The sequence below is a fragment of the Clupea harengus genome, chromosome 12 (assembly GCF_900700415.2).
Source record: "Clupea harengus chromosome 12, Ch_v2.0.2, whole genome shotgun sequence".
Lineage (NCBI taxonomy): Eukaryota > Metazoa > Chordata > Actinopteri > Clupeiformes > Clupeidae > Clupea > Clupea harengus.
In genome coordinates, this window is record NC_045163.1 from 830,750 (window position 1) to 853,973 (window position 23,224).

The 23,224-nt window shown below is 40.9% G+C and overlaps 1 protein-coding gene across 1 annotated transcript in view; it reads right to left on the reverse strand.

The window, feature by feature from the left end:
* Nucleotides 1-9,222, reverse strand: part of LOC105902440 (E3 ubiquitin-protein ligase UHRF2) — a 65,321-nt gene extending 56,099 nt beyond the window's left edge. Inside the window, exon 1 of the mRNA XM_012830026.3 lies at nucleotides 8,901-9,222. Coding sequence (XP_012685480.2) covers nucleotides 8,901-9,053 — 153 coding nt within the window. The 5' untranslated portion in view covers nucleotides 9,054-9,222. The remainder of the gene's footprint in view (nucleotides 1-8,900) is intronic.
* Nucleotides 9,223-23,224: the final 14,002 nt, after the last annotated feature.

The following is a 23,224-nucleotide window of genomic DNA, read 5'->3' on the forward strand; positions in this document are numbered from 1 at the left end:
CCTATTAACCCTTTCGAGATAAAAACAAAGACAAGGAATAAACAATAAATCCAAGTTGAGAATCCACTGGTGAGTCTACCACAAGCCCTTCAAACACACAGGAGAAAAAGAGCAGAGCTTTCGACTGCGTGAAGGCCAGGGAGAGGGGAAGAAAGGGGGGTGAGAGTGGTGCCATTTTGAAAGGGATTTGGTTCCTGGCAACACCCTCGGACTGTGTGGGTACTGCAAGCAGCTCATTCTGAGAATGACTTCACACGTGGAAATCCCCCTGCTCTCCCCTGCCCACTCACACCCATCTCATCTACCCAGGACATGTAAGGCCTGATTGACTGTAATCTGCATCTTCAATGTGTGGTCATTGAAAAAAAAAAAAATCTGAAAACTACAGGAAATCTTAGCTCTTCTGTCACTGAACATATCAACACCTACATATACAAACTGTGTGACGAAGTCAGATTGCATAAACTAAAACCAGTCACCAAAAACAATAGCCGTAACAATGGGGTCTTTGGCTTTTATTATGCTCCAGAACTCCATACACTAACATGACTGGCTCAAGTAAGCTTGAATATGCAACATGGTTACTGCAGTCATCTTTTCTGTTGATGGTGATCTCATATGCCAATATTTGCAGCCAATGTTTTAACTGGCTGCAGGGGCAGAGTATATGCTAACTCGATGGTGTGTGCAAGTACGTAAAGTATGACCACAATCTTCACCACTAGCCCAATTCTAATACAATGCACTGAAAAGAAAACTATAAACATGAATAAACAAGCAAAAACTCTCACATCTTAAAATCTAAATCTTTTCAGAGATCAAAACATCCCTTTTAACAGACTACAGATTATTGATTAAAACAGAACTTCTTTTTTCCCTTCAGCCAGCCATGCTTAGAGGTTCATACTCAATTCTGAAGTGTGAAGTTGAAAAACAATAAATGGCTACGAGTAACAGGTGAATACCAAGGCAGCTGGCATCTTCTGCACTAAAGAATGCATACTGCATACTAAAACTAATTATGACAGTAAGCAAAGGTGCTACCTGCATTGAACTCTTTATTTGCACTTCCATATTTGGCCTAGCCAATAATAAACTCAAGCTAGATGTCCATATTGACTCAACCTTCAGTTTTCAGACTATAGATACAAGCATCTTGATAGCTACAAAACCAGTGAGAGAGGATGCCAGGTAGCCATTTTATATTATTCAAGGAAGTTAATATCACAATACATTTTTTTTTTTTAATTTGAATAGCTTTCCCTCAATCGTGTTTACAGTGGAAGAAGTTACCGTACCATTCCCGACCATCAACCACACCGTATATATCTAGTGTATTAGGAAACTTTTAAAGAACCTTTAACAGCTTAAAGTAAATAGTTTAATTTGCATGAAATAATAGCTAGTTATCTAGCTGATGTTATAGTCTCCTTGATTTAACTCATAAAATTATAAAAAGAAAAGATAGAAACCCCCAGGGTGCCTGTGCAGCTCATATTAATGAGTTAATTTTCACACTTATTAATATGAGTTCACTAGACGCTAGCAGCTTCCAACTGTTAAGGTGGTTCCCTAAGCTAGGGATAGCTAGGATAGTTAAGAAGCTATGATGGGTGGAAACCCTCTGGGTGCCTGTGCAGCTTCATATTGACACAAGTTCGTATTCACTTCATATTACATGTTCCCTGACCACCTAAGGGCAACGCAGACGCTGGACTCCTTTAAAGCTGGACTAAAAACATTTTTATTCAGAGAGGCATTTCTGGCCTTGTGTTAAATCGTTTGTTAAAATGTTAAAAAGTTTTCTATTATGCTTATGTTAATTCATTTTTATTTTATTGTATTATTATAGTTCGTTTTTAATATGTTGGCACTCTGAGATTCTTTTGAATGAAGAGTGCATTACAAATAAAATACATTATTATTATTATTATTTATATTAAAATGAGTTCATACTAGACATGCTAACTGTATGGTTCCCTAACCTAGAGAGAGCTTGACTGTTCATAGCCAGGTTAACAGACCTCTGACACCTCTCACAGAGGTTCGCACTCCATAGCATCCTGTCAAAAATAGTCTGGTGGGAATACACAACACCCATTACTTTATCGTTATGGGAGGCTTAATGTGACTGAGTGTGAATGAAAATGTGTTATCCATCCGATGTTGTCCATCCTGATACATTAATGGGCTTCGTATGTGAGACAGAGACAGAGAGAAATAAAACAAAAATACATTCCCATGTACAGGATGCACCCGAGTATTAGCCACAGGGCTACAGAAATTTTGCAAAATCGATGAATAAACTGCGGTTAATAGTCAGGAAATTACAGTTATTGATTTACATGCCATGCCTAACTCTTGTATATGCCTTAACTGCTATATGCACTATTAAACTAAATTCAAGTTTAAAACAGGTATAACCACCATACTGGCATAACCAAGAGAACCATCCCCATCAACTGTCTGAGAAATGAAAACAATGACTGGATGCCACTGCCAAAGCCTGTGATTCTGATGGGGGTTTAGTACAACAGGACTCTCTCTCATGCACTAGGGCACCTTCAAATCAGTTTGACAATTTCGATAAAGGGGCGATACATTTTAATACAGAACGACTCCGTGCAAATCGACTCAGTGCGATTTGATTTAATGCAATGCCATACAATGCAATTTGATCAAGTTGTTTTTAACATTTGTTTAATGCAGACATTCCTTTTCCATTATTAATTAAACTAAGCCAATTCAAGAGTGGTATTGCATACCATAATATATTTAATAAAAGTATTTTTGTTACTTTATGCCACAGGAATAAAACGGAACACAGCTGTGTCTCACTTTGGCAGTTAGTAAGGGGAAGAAATAATATTACAAAAAATGACATCTTACATCTTAGCCTTTCAGTACATTGCACCTCATCAACTTTGCCAAGCCCCTCTAACACTGAAAACAACTATAGCCTATAGAATAATGTTGCCCTTCTACTCAACTACTGAGCTCAAGCCAATCAAAACAGTCCATTGTTATCCATATTCGTAGCCTCTGCTGTGTGTGCACACTAAACCCTGGAGACATTTGGAAGAATTGGCAGAATGACAGAAGAGTGACAGGATCTGAGGAATCTCTGATCTGCTGTGTGGGGGTCATGGCTTACACCTTCATTAACACACTTTGGGAAATGAACTCCCTGTGGCTGGCGAGTTTGTCTCATCAACAATGAGAGGTATGTAATATTAGCCTGCATCCCCCAGATAACTGAGCACACAGCCAAGGCAAACATGTTTGTTGCTGCCTGAGAAGGTAACGTTATCTGCTTTCTGTAACATTACCAGCTGTATGTTACCTCAGCCTGTATGACACCTGTTAGATGGTTACAACACATTGGACATAGAACAAGTAAGTCCATGTTCGTGTTAAGGAGCACCGCATCAGTTTTGACAAGACAGGATCAGTGTCATGAATCAAACAGTGGCATCCATTTTTGTAATACAAATGTAACCAAAACATTTTTGCATCTTCGACTGAAGACAGCATAGTGATTTTGCTACCATTTAATTGTGGATGGGTTGAATTTGAGCGTTGACCATTGTAGTAGGGATGTCACGAGAACCGATACTTCCGTACCAAGTTGATACCAAAATTCTGAAAAGGTGAGGATACTCGTTGTTCTACAGTACCATAGGTACTAGGGATGCAATTCTTCCGGACCTGTGGGGGCCTACAACATACATACGCCTACAATTGTTCTAGTCAGCCGTTAAATGCCAAAGGAAGAAGAATGCCTACCAGCACAGAATAGTAATGGAATTCAGTGCCAGTCGTCTATTATGGAGGGGAGGCACTCTCCTTTGAGTGTCCACTCCAGCGCCATACAGTAAGCCAATCAACTACAGGCACTGAATTGGGTGCCATGTCAGAGACCAGAAGAAAAGAGTTTTAAAGCACTGACAGTACAAACAGTCATATTCTACAGTTTCTTTAGTTATTTAGGTAAACAGACGCAGGTGTATCTCTGTAGGGATCCTTTCTATTGTTGTCAGTCTGTCGGTCGAGCCTGACGATGGCTAAAACAAGCAGTTTACTTTGACGTGCATGCTTGATCCACAGGATTCCATTGTATAGCCATTTTGGGGTTGACAATTTTAGCGTTCTAATACTGGACCGATTTGGACGCATCAAGAGGCAAATAACAGTCTACTTAGAGAAAATTACATGAATGTCGTGACTTGTGTATCAAATAGTACTTTTCCATCACTAATTTGTATGGCTTTTCATGAGCATATTGTGAAAAAATATCACAATGGCTTAGAAAATCGGTTGACGACGCAAACCTGAGAACCGTGATTAAATTTGGCAAATGAAACTCACAACGTAGGCTACTCACTCAATAACCCATCTTCTCATGCCGTGTATTTATAGCATACATTGCATTCTTAAAATATCCGAAGCAGTTGTAGCTCAAAGTGGACAGTCTTGAGGCCGTGTGCCATTACTGGCCAGTACCACTAGGGTGAGCTCCAGAGACTGTTCCACGGTCAATGTGTTCCGTGACTGGTCAATGCCTCTGGCACCTTGGAGTAACTGCTGCGGGCCCTGACACATAGAACATAAAGTTTTTTAGAACACTAAATGCTGTGACAAGACTTTCAGAAGCCAATGCAATGTTAATGCAACATATAATTAAACATTGACCTTACTTAATTTCAGAAAGTTGTAATTGATGTAATCCTTGGTTGAAGTCTATTTTATGTGTTATGTTTATGTAGACCATCGGTTCCCAAACTGGGGTACGCGAAGTGGTTCAGGGGGTACGCGGGGAGAAAATTTCCGCGATAACAGAAAACGGACGGAATTCGCAGAATGTACAGTTTGAAACAGAATTGCAACTTTCAGACGGAAACATCATTTTGTGCATCAAAATCGCCCAAATTCCCCTGTATTTTGTCCTGCAAGGCTGTATTTCTTTCTTATAAACACAACAACGATCGCAACGATGAACAAGCATTAATTAGAAAACAAAACCACTGAGAAAATGTCACGTCTGTGATGAACTCCGCTCCGTCCACGCCCCCCTATTCAACACAGACCTCCGTAGCCTGTCAAATGAATTCGCTCATCTTCCCAATCGCCTGCAAATAATGTTTTTTTAGTCTTCTGTTCTGTTGATGGCTGGCAAACAACAACCTTAGAAGGTTTGGGTCACTTGTGGCACATATTATTCACTCATTTTAAGCCATCAATCTACCTCTGGGTGAACAAAATGAGCCAAAACGGATTAAAACGGAATTAAAGTAATAGGTGAAAAGGAAAACTTTGTTTTTTTCAATGGGGGGGGGGGGGGGGTACGCAGCTGGAGATTAAATGTTAGCCTGTCAGCTAGCTCAAATGCTCAAGTGCTTAAATAAAGATCTACAGGGGTGTTTGCCATAACTAAACTAATGAACATAGAAAACAACAATCAGTGTTGGTGTAGACACTATTGGTGGCCTAGTCATCTAGTCATCTTTTATTCATATGAATGTTTTCTAGCTAGTTACTAGCAAGTGTTGTAGGGTGTCATATAGTAAGTAATTAAGTAAGACTTTATTTATATAGCACATTTCGTACAAGAGTTGCAGTTCAAAGTGCTTATGCTTATATAACGTTATCCGCTAGATCAAATGTTCAAATGTGCTTAAATGAAAATCTACAGCAATGTTTGCCTCGCCTAAATTAATGTAACATAAAAACAACAATCAGTCTTGATGTAGACACTAATAGTCGCATTGTGATTTTATAATCATCTAAATGTTTCAAACTAGATGTAGCCTTTAGCCTCCGCCATCATGTAGTTACTAGAAAGTTTAGTAGTGATGTCAGATAACGTTAGTGGTTAGCCTCTCAGCTAGCTCAGAAGCTCAAGTGCTTAAATGAAGACCTACAGGGGTCTGTTTGCATTAACTAAGCCTGTACCCTCCGCCATCTTGGCCAGACCTTTTTGTTAGTCCCAGCCCTGTAGATAATATCACCACAATACATCACAAACTTCACACAGATATAACTTGCACCAGGGGGTGCTCCAGGCTACGGGTACTCCAGGGCAGTGTGACAGTAGGCCCCGTCACATCACAATCAACTTATGAACAATAATCATTTCAGCAGGAGGACCTTTTGAAACTTCATATGGGAGCTCTGGCACTTTTCATTTTACAATTTAGTTGGTCTGTTGAAACTTTTTCAGAACATTAAATATTGTGAAAATACTTTAGAATCCAATGCTATGTTCATGAAACATACATTTAAAAGCACAGATATACATATATTGCACTGGTTCATACCTGTCAGATCTTATGTTTTATCATTTCTCAGGTTTCATGTACATGATACTGAATCTAACTAAAGCATTGCAGTCTTGGAGAATGTGTATTCACCAAGTTTGAGCAACTAGGCTAAATTATATTGGGAGACTAAAAATACTTTCTTAATGACCACTAGGCGACACTGTTTAGTCTCATTAGTGTAGCGCTACGGAGTCCAACTACAGTGATCAGTGCAGAGTGACCGGAAGTTTAGAGTAGGCCTAGGGGTGCACAGATCTTGTAAAACTGTAAAATCACTTGTATTGTACAAATATGCAAACTAATAAAAAAAAGAAATATTTCAGTTGTTAATTGGTTTGTTATTTATAGATTTATAGTTGTTGGTGTAGCAGTTAGCATAATCCAATCCTGCTATTGTAGCTAATGTATTACCCTAATGCTAACGCCAGTAGACTGTAAGTATATTTACACGTACCTTGACTGTAATCTATTTGTGTGTATGTTTGCAGGTGTTTGCATTATAGTTGTGAGCAAGTGTCATTTAATGGTTTATCTTATGTTTATATTGGCCTTGAACTGGACATTTTACAAATGTGGTGATCTAGCTTATTTGTGTGTTTTTGTACAGAAAGACACATAAGGGAGTTGGATATTTTAGCGATGACAGAATTTGTTGCACTCCTCAGCAACGCTAAACGCTCTCTCACTCATAAACTCGTGCTGCAGTAGTCAGGCAGTGGGCGTTCATGTGTTTTGGAGGAGTGGCTTTGGAGGGGACTGAAGGGACACATGACTGATTTCTGGTCAACTGGTCCAATTTCTGGTCTTCGCTCATCAACAATGGATGATACTAAACTGATTGTGTATTGACGGCCATTATCAAAGGCAAACTCAATGCAAGAAGATAGGACTGGCAGTGGCAGCGACGCAGCAGAAACGTTGAACACACACACAACCGCCACACAGCAGTACGGCAACGCAGCCGCCAGGTACACACAAAGCAGTGTGCATAAGGCCTTAAAGTAGAAACACCCAAGCTTCAGTCAACAATTCTTCATGGTAGAATCGGACCATTGACCATTTTCAACGTTAAAACCGGTTTCCGATTCCTATTGGTAAATCATTACACCCCTATTAACTTCATCCGTCTTTGCTGCATTAATTAATTTGTCTAATACAGGACAGGTGACTATGAACACAGCAGATATTTATAAAGTAAAGCTTTCAATACCAAGTTATTCATAAGTTATATTGTGGACTTAATTGTTTTGACAGCATATTTGTGTTCTCTCACTTCTCCCATCCTAAATTAGACTATTGCGATTATAAGCATCCACATAGCTACTACAATCTCCAATAATTCATCCAATGACTTCAAACAGGAATCAAACAGCTTTAAGGCTCAGTTTCAAGATGATTCATATGTAAGGATTTAGTAAAAAATTATGATTCTTCAATATGTCCACAATTCTTCAATATAGAACGTCCATAGTTTTTAAGATTTATAGACTTAAATATGCAAAACAATATTTCCAATGAGGGTGCTTCCCCCTTGAGACAATCATGTTTAGTTTGTTTTACTTTAACTAGGCCTACTGTGTTTGGTAGCCTATGTATTTTTGTGATACTGCACAGAACCAAATATTTTCACTTGCGTTTCAGTGAAGTTACAATAAACTTGATTTGAATTACGTTGGTCAAATGTGGTCCACCTAGTGTACACCTGTACTTCAGTGACTGGCTATTCTCCTTAATAAAAACATGTAGATGCCTTCAGCTCCGTCATAACAATTTTTAAATGGTTATAACGTGATGTCTATAGCCTACATCTTATTCGATATTTAATGTGTTGAATGGCGGAGGAGCGATGACACTGGCTACAGCTACCGCATGTAAACATTGCAGACACGTCTCGCAGAGCACGTGCCATAGCATACCCTCTTCACAGCGTAAACAAATGCAGAATACAACGGAGTGACATGGTACACACAACAACTGCCCTATCAAAAAAACAACTGCGTTCAGATAGTGGGCAGACGTACCACACGCCGTGTGTGATGTACGTCAAAATACCAACAACTGTCGTTAATGCTATTTTCTTCTCAGATGAAGTGAGACTTGTGTTCAGAAGGACAGTATTCATGAGATAGTTTGTTAACATGGAAACCCGTGATTAATTGTACGATAAGCTAAACTTCATAAAAAAAACAAGCGCACTGTGTTGCTGCTTACGCTACCCTCGTAAATGTCTCAACGGTGGCAAAACGCATTAATCTAGCTGCATCATGACACCAACAGGAGACCTGACCACCGAAATGCCTCGACAACGTACATTGTGGCATACTGCCTGCTACACGTGTTCGACTGTATTCTAGTTGGATAAAGAGCAGTGCAGAGCAGATCAGTTTGGGTGCATGGGTCTCAGTACAGTGCGTCCTCGCCGCTTGCGCAAGAACTGTTGGCGAATTCCCATCAAAACAGGAAGCTCGGGAGCCGCGAGTCACATTAGCAAGCAACCCAACGTTAGCTCTTAATCCCACGAAACGAATAAATAACTGAAAATACTGCTTATTCACATGGAAAATATGCATGCGACGGTACCTGTTTCCCTCTGTAGAATAAGCGCTGCTGCTCCGGGTTAACATCGAAAATCTCCTGAATTTTCAGTCTCAAAGTCTCTATTTTTGTTAGTCTGGATAGATCTTCTATGGTTCTGGTTTCCTTCCCATCAATTGTCCGAATCTGAATCCACATAGTCACGCCGTTAATCAGCAGCCAAGTCTTCTGAGAAATGCTTGTTTACAGCGCCTGCGAGGGCGTGGAGGAAAGGATCTCAAACGGATGGCTTCACAGCTCCATTGCGCGCCGCTCTGCGGGTGAACAGGGCTTCTTGCAGTAGACGTTTCACATGGGGTCACGGCGCCAAGCAAATCTCGCGTAATAAAACCTTCACTAGAACTCTCCTGTTAAAGACACAGTGCTCATTTTGCAGCAGGCCTACACTTGTAGGCCTTACTTGAAATCTGCTTCAGTTAGATGAATGATGAACTGCAAATTCCTGGTCTTTTCATATTAACAACTGAAGTTTTTTAATTGTTTTATGCAAGCTATCTTGCATAATTCTTTTCTCTGCTTATAATGTCACATTCATATTTTATGTTGTGATTATAGAAATATATAGAACACTTGGGGCCCTGTGAGTTTTCAATACGATTGCCGCACCCCGACTCCTTTTCTTTGGCTCCCTGCAACTTCTTCCTCTTCCCCAAGATGAAGTTCAAGCTGAGGGGTTGCCATTTTTACACAGCCCACACCCTTGTTTCAGTTCTGACCCACCTCCGGCTGGGTCCCTGACCGACAACTGAAAACTAACACAAATAATTTGCTCTGGCCCACACGGTGTTACATGACTTCTTGTTTCTTTTGGCCCAGATCTGGCTCACATACTGCCTGAGTGTCGCCTCAGTGTAAACTTGGTCCCCGGGCCAGATGTGGCCCAAAAACTACCAAATGTACTTGAACAGAAACACAAATTCAACACTAGTAATGCATTTAAAAATTGAGTTACTTTTATTAACAATTAAAACAAACACCACCTAACACACTATAGCAAAGTCAATATAACAAAAACAAAGCAAAGAAAATGTATAAACTGATTCTGAACATATTTTTAAACATATTATCTCTCCCTCACAAACACACACTCTCTCTTAAACAGTAATTTTGGTATTTTTGAATATTTGAGTGTGTTGGTAGCTGAATATCCCATGTGCGTGTGTGTTGGTAGCTGTATATGAAAAACACCAATATTTGTTCAGGTGGGATGTGTTAGTGTTGGTGCTTTAAAGGATACATTTTGTATTTTTGTACCAGAACCTGTTTGAAGGGCTGTTTGCAATCATGTATGATCCATACATGTCACAATTTTGACAGTTGGTGCATTGGTGAGAGCAGAAGCCACATATATGAGCTTTCTCCATACAAGGTGCGATCAAAAGAATTCACAGACTGCGCCTATAAAAAGCCCAAATCCTACCTGATTTAAATTTGGCCTTGTGCAGTGACACCTAGGCGCAGTCTCTGAACTTGTTGATCACACCTTGTCCTGTACCAAATGTCGAAACTCAAAATAAATAATCATACATTATCACAAACGACCCCCCAAAACAGCCCCTCATCCAAAAATACAGAATTGATCCGTTAAATACCAAACTGATCCCTTACCCATCACCCACCCAGCTACCAACACGCACACGCAATCACTAAACATTCTTCCACAGTAGCCTCCTTTTCCTTCTCTCACAGCCAGCTGGAGCCCCTCCTTCATGGTTGCATCCATCGGTTTCAGCGGCATTACCAGTCAGGGGGTTTCAGTGGCATTACCAGTCAGGGGGTTTCAGCGGCATTACCAGTCAGGGGGTTTCAGCGGCATTACCAGTCAGGGGGTTTCAGTGGCATTACCAGTCAGGGGGTTTCAGTGGCATTACCAGTCAGGGGGTTTCAGCGGCATTACCAGTCAGGGGGTTTCTCCGAACTACAGCATAAAAGAACACCTATTGTTAGGTCATTATTGGTCAAGCAACAACAAACGTGTCATCTGAGAGACAAATTCTCCATGTCCACACAAATCTACTTACCAATCACAACTTATCTCTCTCAAGTCTTCTGTACGTATGATGGATATTACTGGATTGGACTGATAGAGAATTAACACAACTTCATCCACAAATGCCAAGCAAGGTCAAATTCTTGGCCAGACAGGGATGATATATGTTGGGTACCGGAGAACAACATACTGCTTACCATTAATGTGCCAACGACAACAACTGGAAGGCAATATACTTAATATACTTAAGAATTATATATTAGTAAAACGATTTTATTACGCAATTTAATGAATTATTAATTTCAACAAACTTAATCTGTATATGTATTTTTTATGCTAGGGCCATGGTTCAATGTCTTTTCTCATGTTTATTGTACTATATTCATTCAGAATTTGTTAAATTGACATCTCTAATTTAAATATGAATTCAGTAGTATGGTATGAATATTGTAAAACTGATATAATATTGATAAACACAAAATTCAAAAAAAGACAAAAAAATGTACAAAACAAAAATCAGGACACTAAACAGAAGCTAAGTCCATCTTACCTTCTTATTTTGCGGAATTGGAAAAGTGCAAAATAAATTGCTTAATTTGCCCCAATTCAGTAGCCTGTGTGCCAGACGAACTTAACCCCGCCCACAACATTTTAGGTCGGGAAGTTCGGTCTGGCATTGCCCCGTTGAGGAGAAACTATGCCCGAACAGAAGCTGTTTGGACCAATTAAATTGTCAGGGCGGGCTTTATACGATGATGGACAGATGATCAACAGTAACGTAATCAACCACGTCACTAAAGAGCGCTTGGTTTGAATTAGTTTTCAACAAACATGGCTGGCTGATTGGTTGTAGGTCTATCCAATAGAGCGAAGAGACATCTTTTTTCCTGGTTCGGTTGAAACACGCCCCACAATCACAGCCCAATGGAGCAGTATCAGACTCATATTCTGACTAGAATTATGAGTATGACAACGTCAGGCTACCATTTCAGTGTACTATATAGAACATTTTAATTATTTACCACTGCAGGTAGCTCAAACAATCTAAATGAATCAAAGTGCATGGGGTAGGCGTCTTACACAAAGACAAATATGATTAAAGTGAACCTTCATGAACATTTTATTTAAAGTAACACTATGCCACAAATTGACACTAGTTTTGGTATCATCCTCAAATTTATTTTGAAAGCATATGGTCATGTGAAGGACCTAAATTTCCCTCGGGATTAATAAAGTATCCATCTATCTATCTATCTATCTATCTAGATAAACACCTGTCTTTCTCACTAGCCATCCAGGATATGCACTATGTAGTTCTGTGTTTCCTTGCTGGAACACCTTGCAAAAATGGAAGAAAATCTTTCACAGCATGACATTTCCAGCTATACTGCCAAAAGACACCAGTTAGTGTGTTGGCAAGCTTCTATTAGTGTCAACTGGGCTGTTGGTGATGTTTGCAAGGTTTTTGCATGCCTTTTAGGTAGTTAGCGTGCTAGTTTTGGAACAAGACTCCTTATTGCTGCTTGAACAATAGAGTAGAGTATATTATAACTGCTCTCTAACTAGTCTCTTCCTCTAATCAGTATGCAACTGCCAAGTCCTAAACATCACTCAAATTTACACCAATCTGGCCTCCCATTTTATGTACATTGAGCTAAGACAGAGGAAACAGACCCCCATAAATCACTCTGAGACATGAGATAGAAATGTTAAACAAAGTAAAAAAGTGTGATGTAGGTTGGAGGGGGAAAAAATCATTAAAAAAATCTCACTCAAAGAGTGTGATTTTTAGAACACGCTTGGCAGCTCCTGCAGCACTGCTTGGCTTTCATGGGCAATCCTGACGTCTTCCACTTCACCCGAGTCACTGATGGTAAAGATTCCCACTGTGGTTTCCTCAATGCCCTCCTGGGTGGCAGCTCTGTCTGCAGTCTGGAGAGGAAACAATAGTTATTTTATTTGGAATATGGACATTGGTCTGAAAGGGTGTCACGTTTTTGGTTTAAGTTCTAATATGGACACAAGATGGTAATAACGGGATTATCTTTGCATGCTACACTGAACACACCCCGCTGTTGAGAAGCCTTATTGCATGTGGATAGAAGCTCTTTGCCATTCTGGAGGTGCGTGCTTTGGTGGGTCTGAACCTTTTCCCTGACGGGAGTAACTGGAACAGGTGATGGGCAGGGTGGGAAGGGTCAGTGTGGATGCGATGTGAACGTTGCAGGCAACGGGAGGTGGAGATGGAATGGATGTCGGGCAGCTATGCTCGATGATCCTTCCCGCTGTTTTAATCAGCCTCTGGATGGCTGCCTGCTCCGCCTTTGTGCAGCTGGAGAACCATTGGGTCATGCAGTATGTCAGCACACTCTCTATTGCACAGCGGTATAAGTTGATCAGTAGTCTCTGAGTATTCTTTCCTCAGCTTCCAGAGGTAGAAGAGGCGTTGCTGGGCTTTCCCTATGACGGAGGCTGTGTTGTTGTCCCAGTACAGCTCTTCCGTCAGCGTTAGGACCAGACATTTAAAAAGAGGTGACTTGTTCAACCTCTTCACCATTGATGTGGAGAGGGAGATGGTGGTTGTGCTGGGCATACTTCCTGAAGTCGATGATCATTTCTTTAGTTTTCTTTATGTTCAGACCAAGGTTGTGCTCAGAACACCAGAGTGGTGCTTCCCCAGTTGTACCGTCTGTGAGCGATTGGTCAGGAAGTCCATTACCCAGTTACACATTGAGGTTTTAGTCCTGAAGTTTGGAGATGAGATTGCCTGGAAGGATTGTGCTGAATTCAGAACTGTAGTCTATGAAGAGAATGCGGATGTCTGTGTTCTTTAACTCCAGGTGCGAAGCAGCAGGGCTACTGTATCCTCTGTAGGCAAACTGGTGTTGGTCAAAGGAAGCTGGTGTGATGCCTCTGGTGAATTTCATGACCAGCCTTTCCAAACATTTAGCAGGTATGGGGGGTGAGAGCCACCTGCCTGTAGTCGTTCAGGCATGTGACTGCAGTCTTTTTTTGGCACAAGTATAATTAGTTGATGCTTTGCAACATGGGGGGACATGTGAAGGGGCTAGAGAGTGGTTAAAAATGTCTGTAAAAACTTCTGTCAGCTGGTCCCCGCAGTTCCTCAGTACGTGGCCTGCCACTATCAGGCCGGGATTTTCAGGCACACACGCAAACTGCAGGTTTTGATGCAACAGTCAAGTTTATTCACTCCCTGACTGGTTGGGCAGACTAGCTAGCCTGATTCCCCCCGGCTACAAACACAGCAAGGCTATCAAAGTTCACAACCTCACCGGATACATAAACACAAGTACGTTCCACAATAGAACGGTTAGTCCAAAGGAAGGTAATCCACAAAGGTAATCCACAAAGGTAATCCAGGGAACAAAGTCTATCCACAGGAAAAGTCTTATCCACGTTGTGGTGGCTGCACCGGGTTAGCAACAGTCAAAGGTAATTATAGCTAGCCTATGCTAAGCTAATCGCGAGTGCGTTAGCATTCCACAAACAGGGTTGAGATACCCAAACAAGACTTCTTAAGAGAAGCGAGAAGAAAGAGAACTGTACTCACGAGACTCCATGACCGAGTGAAGAGGGAAGGACACCCAGTGCTTAAGTAGGAAGTAGTAATCACCTCAGGTGTAGCCCAGTGCAGAAGAAAGGTTAGTGTTAGGTGCTCTAGAGTGAGTGTCGCCCTCTAGAGGACTGGCGACCCTTCACAGACGTGACAGCCACACCATATGGTCCCACCCAGTGTTAATTTTGGCAGCTATTTTCGATTTAGTCTTACGGTGGAAACCAATGACACCGTTACGAGCGACGCGATATTCTAATCCCATGCATTTCAACGGGAGCCAATCCATTGTGACGTAGACCACCTTTTTGGGCGACGCAACCGATAAAAGTTGAAAAATGTTGAATCCTATGCAAATGAGGAGCGATTTTTCCCGCAGCGGCCAATCAGAATGTTTGGTGTCGTCTCTGATAGTTTGAAAATGCTATTTCCACACGTTACAACACGCCCACTCAAAGTGATGGAAGCGTATCGCGTCGCTGTCATGGGTTTGCACCGTAAGTCTTTAGACGAAAAGCATATTAGTTTTAGTCACTTTTAGTCATTTTTATCCTCCTTAGTTTTCGTCGATGAAAACTCAGAACATTTTAGTCTAGTTTTAGTCGACGAAGTCTCATTACATTTTAGTCTAGTTTTAGTCACATTCAAAAGTCCATCTTATAGCCACATTAATCTCCTTTCCTTCCCTTCTCAGGCCCGGGGACCCCTTGTGTAGTGTCTACAACTGCATAATAGTCAAGCTTGCAGTACTTAAACTGTGGATGCAATTAGTCTCTAAGATACAGATCTCCTAGTATATGCCTACAGCTGAATTCCAATGAATTCAATGTAAATAATAATTTTAAGGCAATACTTAATTAACAGTATTATTATTAAAATATAAGAGAATATCAAGTCTAGATTGTGAAGATTCAAATGATGTGATAACACAATACAACTACTATGCCTACCTGGCCTTAGTTAAATCAACCACATATCCTCGAATTGCTGTGCAATCTGATAACCAACATATTTAGCTAGACGGATAGTTTGAGAGTTGAAAGTAGTGCCAATGATAATAACAATCTTATAAATAGACAAGGATATGTAAACAAATCACATATTCATTTATTTTTTCTTGATTAATGTCATGCGTGGCCTATTAGTAGTATAGCTAGCTAGTATAACTTAGCTATGCTACCTCATAGTTAGCTAACGTTAGCTAGCTAAACGTTTTGGAACTCATTTGCCAAGCCAAACGGGAGGTTTCAATCGAAAATGACTAGCTAGTTATCCAAGCTGACACAACCTATACACTCGACTGCCCCTTTGAAGTTAACTTAACGTTGGCTAATATATTCTAATGACTAGTTAACATTAGCTAATTATCGTTGACAGTTACTAGCTAATTTACCTTGGCATAAATTGCAGGGTTGTATTGTGCGCTTTCAGGTGCCTCTTGTTGTGTTCTTCCCACCTATTTTGAAGCCACAAGGTTTCTCGCCGGTTATTGCGGTGCATTGTGTTTTATTTTCTGTCAAGTTATAATCAAAGACTGTCCAGATATCTATTCTTATTTTTCTTCCAGTAGCCTACCGAGTGCCTGAACTTCAGCCATCATGACGTTTGTTAGGGCGTCACTTGCATGTCTGTCTGGGCATCTCAGGGAGTGGAGGAGGGATAGATACAGGACCAGGCAACATTCAACCAATGATGTGCATACAAGTTTAGAAAAAAAAACAATTGTGACTTAGTCAACCACCAACATTTTTGTCTCGTCTCGTCAACGAGAGTTAAAATAGATTTAGTCATAGTTTTTATTTTTAAAGATCCGTTTTCGTCACGTCTTAGTCGTTTTAGTCACGGGAAAAAGGTCGTTAACGAATATTTTTCGTCATAGTTTTCGTCAACTAAATTAACACTGGTCCCACTGCTTTCCTGGGGTTGATGGTTTTCAAGCAGAGTCTGACCTCGTGGGGGGCTCACACTGCTCACATCTAGTCTAGTCTACTTAAACAATTTAATTACAATGCACTTAAAGAATTTAAGTTTGATGACAATACTACTAAATGTTAAGTATATTCTACTACTTTGTAGATAAAGTTATTCAAACATTCGACTATAAGTTAAGTGGCTTTTTAGTTGGAGTTTTAGTTATGACCACAGTGCATTATGGGAATGTGAATGCTCTTGACCGCCGAAAAGCATCGACCGTGCTCCCTCGTGCATGCAAGCCGAAGTGGATATGGAAACTCTTCCAAGTAATCGGTTGATCTACTCCGGCTGAATCTAGTAAGTGCCATTAATCAAGACGAGTCGAGCACCCTTATCGTCATAACGGGTTCTGAAGAAGTTAGAAATACGTTTCTGATTGATGTGAAATCACTTCATGTGTAATTAAGTTGCTGTTAAATAGCGTCACCACATTTCTATACCTTCAGTACATATTTTTCTGGACTGTATGAATGAAATACAACATGCCATGATTTATCAAGAGGAGCGATTCAATTTAACATGCTCCGCATTCAAAGGCTATAGCCAAAGGTTAGCTAGAATCTAGAATCTAACAACATTAGCCACCACGTAAAATTCAGCATTGTAACCAACCGACTTGCCTGATTTGTAGTTTATTTTTTGCCTTTTAACTTAATGACAAGACTTTCTATCCTGGTAAGAGCTATAACTGAACACTGATTGTGGGTGAGGGTTAGTAAATGGGTATAACTGTATAGGTAGGGTAGGACTGTATAGGGCTGTTCTTATTCTATCATCACACACAATCCTGAGGGTCGGCCAGAACACCACTTCAAGGCCAGGATGTTCAGGGCAGGAGAGGTGCACGCTGGAGATGAGGCAATGATGAAGCGAGATTTGATGCAACCACTTTGTATTTGAAACGAATCAGGAATACAGGAATTCTCTAACAGAGATATTCAGTATGTTGCAAGCAACCAGTGTGTGGTTAAGGTGTGTGTGGAGTATGTGTGGTTCTGAAACAAAGTAGAAAGGGGAAAACAATAAGTACACAGCTACTACGTAGCCCTCGCGCACATATCTACGCTGACATGTTAACCAAACAAGCTAGTCAGCTCACGGCATCTCCAAGCATGTAATATAACTAAATAAGACCCACGAACATGTAAATACAAATTAGTAGGTACGTAGCTACACTATAATGAACACAAATAGCATACGTATGCAGGCTAACAGGATAGAAAGTACATGGTTTGGCGCAATGCAAGGTAATTTAGCAAGCTAACATAAACGTCATTCACACGGTAAATGCTAGCATTCCTTTACCCGTTTAGCACTAATGATAAACAATAAACATCTCTAAACATATAACACTGCTTAATATATGGAATTAACATCACAGTAGAGAACTTACATCTTTCATAGACGCACACGTCGAACTAAAGGGGTTTCTTGGTCTCAACAACATGAAAGGCATGGAATTGCTGCTTCAGAAGCGCGACAGAGTAAAAGTAAAACAATCTGCGTTCTCTCTCTGGCATGACGTTGGTGCTACTAATATCAAATTAAGAGTCCTTCAGCATGAAAAGGGAAAATAACATATTAAATGGTAACTAAGTCCAGAGCCTTTTTTACACTGATACTTCGTTCCTTATCAGTATCACACTTAGTAGCTCGCCTCTTTGCTAATAACTGCTAGCACACTAGCTGGTCATGCAACCATGATTAAAAAAAAAATTGTATACCAGAAACAAATAAAGCAGTACCATGAGCACTGCTGTGTGCCGGAGTGTACTGCCTCGTCAACTTACAACGGCACTCTTAGTTTTCATTTATTTCCGAGCGATGAAGCTCTGAGGAGACTGTGGCTGGTTAGAGTTCGTCGCGATCGCTATCAAATGACTTCACACAGTAAAGTATGCAGCCTGCATTTTACTCCTCAAGAACTATCAGAGGCAAAGTCAGAAGGTGGGAAGAGACGGCTCAAGAAAGGAGCTGTTCCATTGTTATTTCAATGGAACAACTTCAAAGTCCCCCCATCGAGACCCAGTGTGTGGGACCGGGTGGAAAGACAGCCGCAGCTGGAGCCCACTGTGCCCAGTGTTGCCAACTTAGCGACTTTGTCACTATATCTGGCGACTTTCCAGACCCCCTTGGCGACTTAATTAGCAAAAAGCGACTAGAGACAAATTTAGCGACTTCTTTTTGTCATTTGGTGGATTATTGTGTTGACAAAGCACTGAAAAAGCATATCGCGTTCTGCAGTTCACGTTACAACCGATCTCACAAGGGCTGTGGTCGTCTCCTCTCCACTCACACAGCGCCTGCGCGGCCAGTCTGACTAGCTTGCAGCAAAATATAAGAAATTTGTATTCGCTGGAAAAATATTAGAACTTTGTATTCGCGCGCAAATTGTACCTCTCTCAGATTTGCATATTATGCAAATTAGTTGAATACTTCATCTAGCGACTTCTGGCAACTTTTGGGAGAGCTAACAGCTACTTTCCTTACTGAAAAGTTGGCAACATTGACTGTGCCGTCTCCGAAACACATGGAGTGCACTCCTGTTGTAGCAGACCATGACTACTGCTCTGTCCCTGAACCTGCAGGCCTGGACATGGCAGCGATTAAAAAAAAGGAACTCCAAAAAGAAATTGTGTTGTTACACAGAGAGTTGAAGGAACTGAATCCGACGACGACATTCGTTTCTACACAAGGTAAGTGCTAAAATGTATTATGACAGCAGTTTGTTATATAGGAAGGCTAGAGAAAGGGAGGTGTGGATGTAGGGTAATCTCTGTAAATCTGTTTTGTATCGATTCTCTGTAAACTCTGTACACTTTATCTGTGTTCTCTTCTCATAGATTTGCCAGTTACCGGCATTTTAGGATGTTTTGGGGACTGATCGAGCCATCAGTGTACAAAAAGATCTGAACGTCAAGGGCCAGAGCTGCTGAGAGGAGGCATGAACCAGTCTCAGTGGTCTGTCCTGCACACACGGTTTGTATTTGCATGTTTAGTTGGTGCATGTACTTCTTTAACCCTGGTAACATTCTACATTGCCTTAACAAACATATTGTTTTACCCCAACAGTCATTATAACCCATGGACGAGCTGTTCCTCTTCCTTATGTACCTAGCGGCTGGCCTGAAGGAGAGGGACTTGGCCAACAGATTCTCAATACACCAGTCCACCGTAAGTCGCATCGTCATCATGGACAAACTACCTCTACACACTCCTGGGCTCTGTGTGTATCTGGACCGACAAAGAGGATGTAGAAGCTCACCTCCCTGAGGAGTTCAAAGAATTCCCGGATACTCAAATAATTGTGGACTGCACAGAGCTCAAATGCCAGACACCATCTTCTCCTCTACTCCAGAGTGAGATGTACTCATCGTACAAATCTCACTGTACCATGAAGGGACTGATTGGGATGGCCCCTCATGGTGCAGAGACCATTGGTTCCTCACTCTATGAGGGGTCTGTGAGCGACAAAGAACTTTTTAGACGTTCAGGCTTAGCTGATCTCCTTACTGATGACATGGGCATCATGGTTGACAAAGGCTTTATGATATCGGATGTGGTCAAGTGCAAGGTCTACTGCCTCCCTTTTCTGCAGAAAAGGAGCCAGATGCCGGCAGAATGCGTCCTCCAGACACAAGAAATAGCACGTTGAAAGAGTAATAAGGAGAGTGAAGGAGAACGAGTTATTTGACTCAGTCATACCACTGTCAATTGCTGGGAGCATCAATTAAATTAATACGGTTGCTTGTTTGCTTGTGAACTACCAAAACAAACCCCTTGTCAGGGCATGGGCTAAATAAGAAGGGTCCCAACTGAAATGTTCTGTCCTGGAAGATCTCTTGTTACTAGGGATGCACCGATACCAGTATCGGGTATCGGCCGATACTTCGTTAAAATACTCGTACTCGTTTTTTAATTGCTGATACCAAGCACCAATACCACTCAACAGTATTTCACTGCATCAAACTGGTTGGACTATGCAGACACAAAATGTGATTTGTTGTCCTACCTTACCTACCATTCTCTGTCAGACTAGTAAGTAGCTTATTTGCTGTCTTGTGTTGCACTTGCTTGATGTTTGACTGTTAGGAAAGTTTGTCATAGTGTCAAAGTATTTCAGTATACAGGTTTCGCTAAATTTAGCCGCTAGCATCTCGTTAGCGATTAGCAATTTCGTTGTGCTGCCTTAACGGTGATTTAGGCTGATTTTAAGATGAATGACGGCTACAGGAGTAAGGCACAGTGTACGATCTGCACTGCTACGGTGTCGAGGGGCGGAAAGGAAAGTACTTTGTTTAACACAAGCAATTTGATTAAACATCTGAAGATGCACCATAGTGCTAAGTACACAGAGTTCACTGATGCTAGTGGCAAGACCAAGCAACCAATCTTAACTGACGTCTTGCAAAAGAAAAAACCGCGCACGCACAGAGAGAGAGAGAGAGGTAGAGAGAAAGACTTACAGTGCCACATAGGTTAAGTGATTGTTTGTGTAGCATACTTGAGCAGGAGACTCTTTTGATCCTTTTGTAACTGAAATGTGCTCTTGTGCTAATCCAGTAATAGTTCTGTTCACTTTTTGTTAAGCAGACTGTGTTGTCAAAATGACAAAAACTATGCAGCACATTGAATTGCCTTTATCTGGTTATATTTGCATTTTGTCTAATGTGATGATAATGTCTGTTTGAAGGCTTCTTTTTGTTAAAACCAGAAAGCTCTGTTTATTTTTGGCTTGGGATAGCCTTCTGTTCATTTTGTACTATAGGCTTGACATAATCTGCAGAGGATAAAATAAAATCTGCCTCCAAATGAATTGCACTTTCATGGAGACCAAATCTAAGAAGTATCGGTATCGGTACTCGGTATCGGCAAGTACACAAATAAAAATACTCGTACTCGTATCGGTTTGTAAAAAAGTGGTATCGGTGCATCCCTACTTGTTACCATTTGTTAACCAATTTCTTGTTACCAATATAGACAATCACACAGAGCTTTTTGTTATACTGTATGTATTTATTTTTTAACAGTTGTCAATTGAGGGCATGTTGATTGCATATTGTAAATTAAACATCAGTCTCACACATTACATCTCATTGAGAGGTACTTTTGCATATAAACACAGAAGTAAATTTGATCACACTTTTGTCTGATTACCTCTTGAACTTCTTTGTCTACATGTAATCGCTGTACAAAGAAATCTTGGGTAATGACACACTGATTATTTGATTTTACCCATGGTTAATTTCCCTGTCTGTCAGTCATCACTAATTGATGCACTTTCACATCACTGTGATATAATTGAAGGTTTTTTTATTTGTTTGTAACAGTTAGGGTCCTGTTATAAGAAGCTGTCCATGCACTTGCCAAAAGTACACATGGCTTTTCCTTAGCTTGAAACTTCCATTTGCAAGAGATTCTGAGGTACTGTGGCCGCGGACATGACACACCTCCCTAAACCTTGATGAGGTTATTCTTAGCCGTCGTAGCATGTGCCCTTCTTGAATAGAGCTCTGTTCATGTGTGGAGACTTCAATTTTATGTGCCATCTCCATGGACATGGTCAGGCTTTGCAAGTGCCACTGCTCTTCCTCTGTGCATACCCACAAACACTCCGTTGGTGAGTTTGTGCGCCTTCAGGGGAAGATTGGGAGAGGGTGGAGCATTCTGATGTAACACAATGTTTTTGGGGAGGAGTTTGGGCTGTTGATAAGATAAAACACTTCCTCTCTGCATCGGTCCAAACTCTGACTCTGCTATTGGTTTGGTCGCACTCATACCCATAGTTGTCACCATTGGCATATCTAGTACATCATGAGCACCTGCACATCACTAAGATGTTGGCATGAGATGGAGCACCCTCCTTAAATGGCGTGTTCAAATAGAGACTTGTGGTCAAAACAAGTACCCTGAATGTACAAATCTCAAACTTAAACCTCTACGAACAGCTGAGCTTGAACGTCTCAGAACAGTTGAACTCGAACCAATATACTACCAATGACACCCTGCTTTCACTGTATGAGGTTTTTCGTGCTTCCTCATCGACCTGAAGCATGAAGCCCGCACAGCTACCTCTCCTGATGCCCTGTCTTTATTTGCCACTAAGAATTGCAAACACAGATTACAGCAGAGTACTTCAACAAAGTAACGTTACATAATATATAGGCTATATTGAATCATATACTTCAACATGTTAAATCTTAAATTCTTAACTTGGATGAAAGAATATTCACACTTCACAGATACTAACGATACTTTCGCTGTGGTAGAGCAATGTTTACATTACACACATTAGCCTACAACTAGCTAGTTAACCGTGACAATACAAAAATACAAGAATGAAAGACTCACCTTCGTATTCGTGGATGTAGGAGGAGGCGTACATCTTAAACCCCTTCTCCAGTTTGCTACTGGGTGCCTTTGACGACGATTTGCATCGTCATTAATTGTAAGTTTTGGCAGATCCGTCAGGCATCTGGTATAAAACAGCGCCAATTTTTCAAAGTAGTGGAAGCGCCAGAAGTGAGTTAACCGTATTATTTGGCATTGTCGTGAACGTTCTACTGACGTGCACAGAGCGAATTGACCGTTTGCAAAAGCCCTGCCACCTTAGTTACTGTTACTACGTCCGACAAAACTCCCAGGACTGTCAACCCAAAAGCCATGGCGAGGACCGGGATCCCATCACTGTCAGTGATATCTGCAAAATCCTCCAGATGAAGGCAAAAGGGACTGCAATATGCAGTGGAAAGATATATCCAAAACAACAAC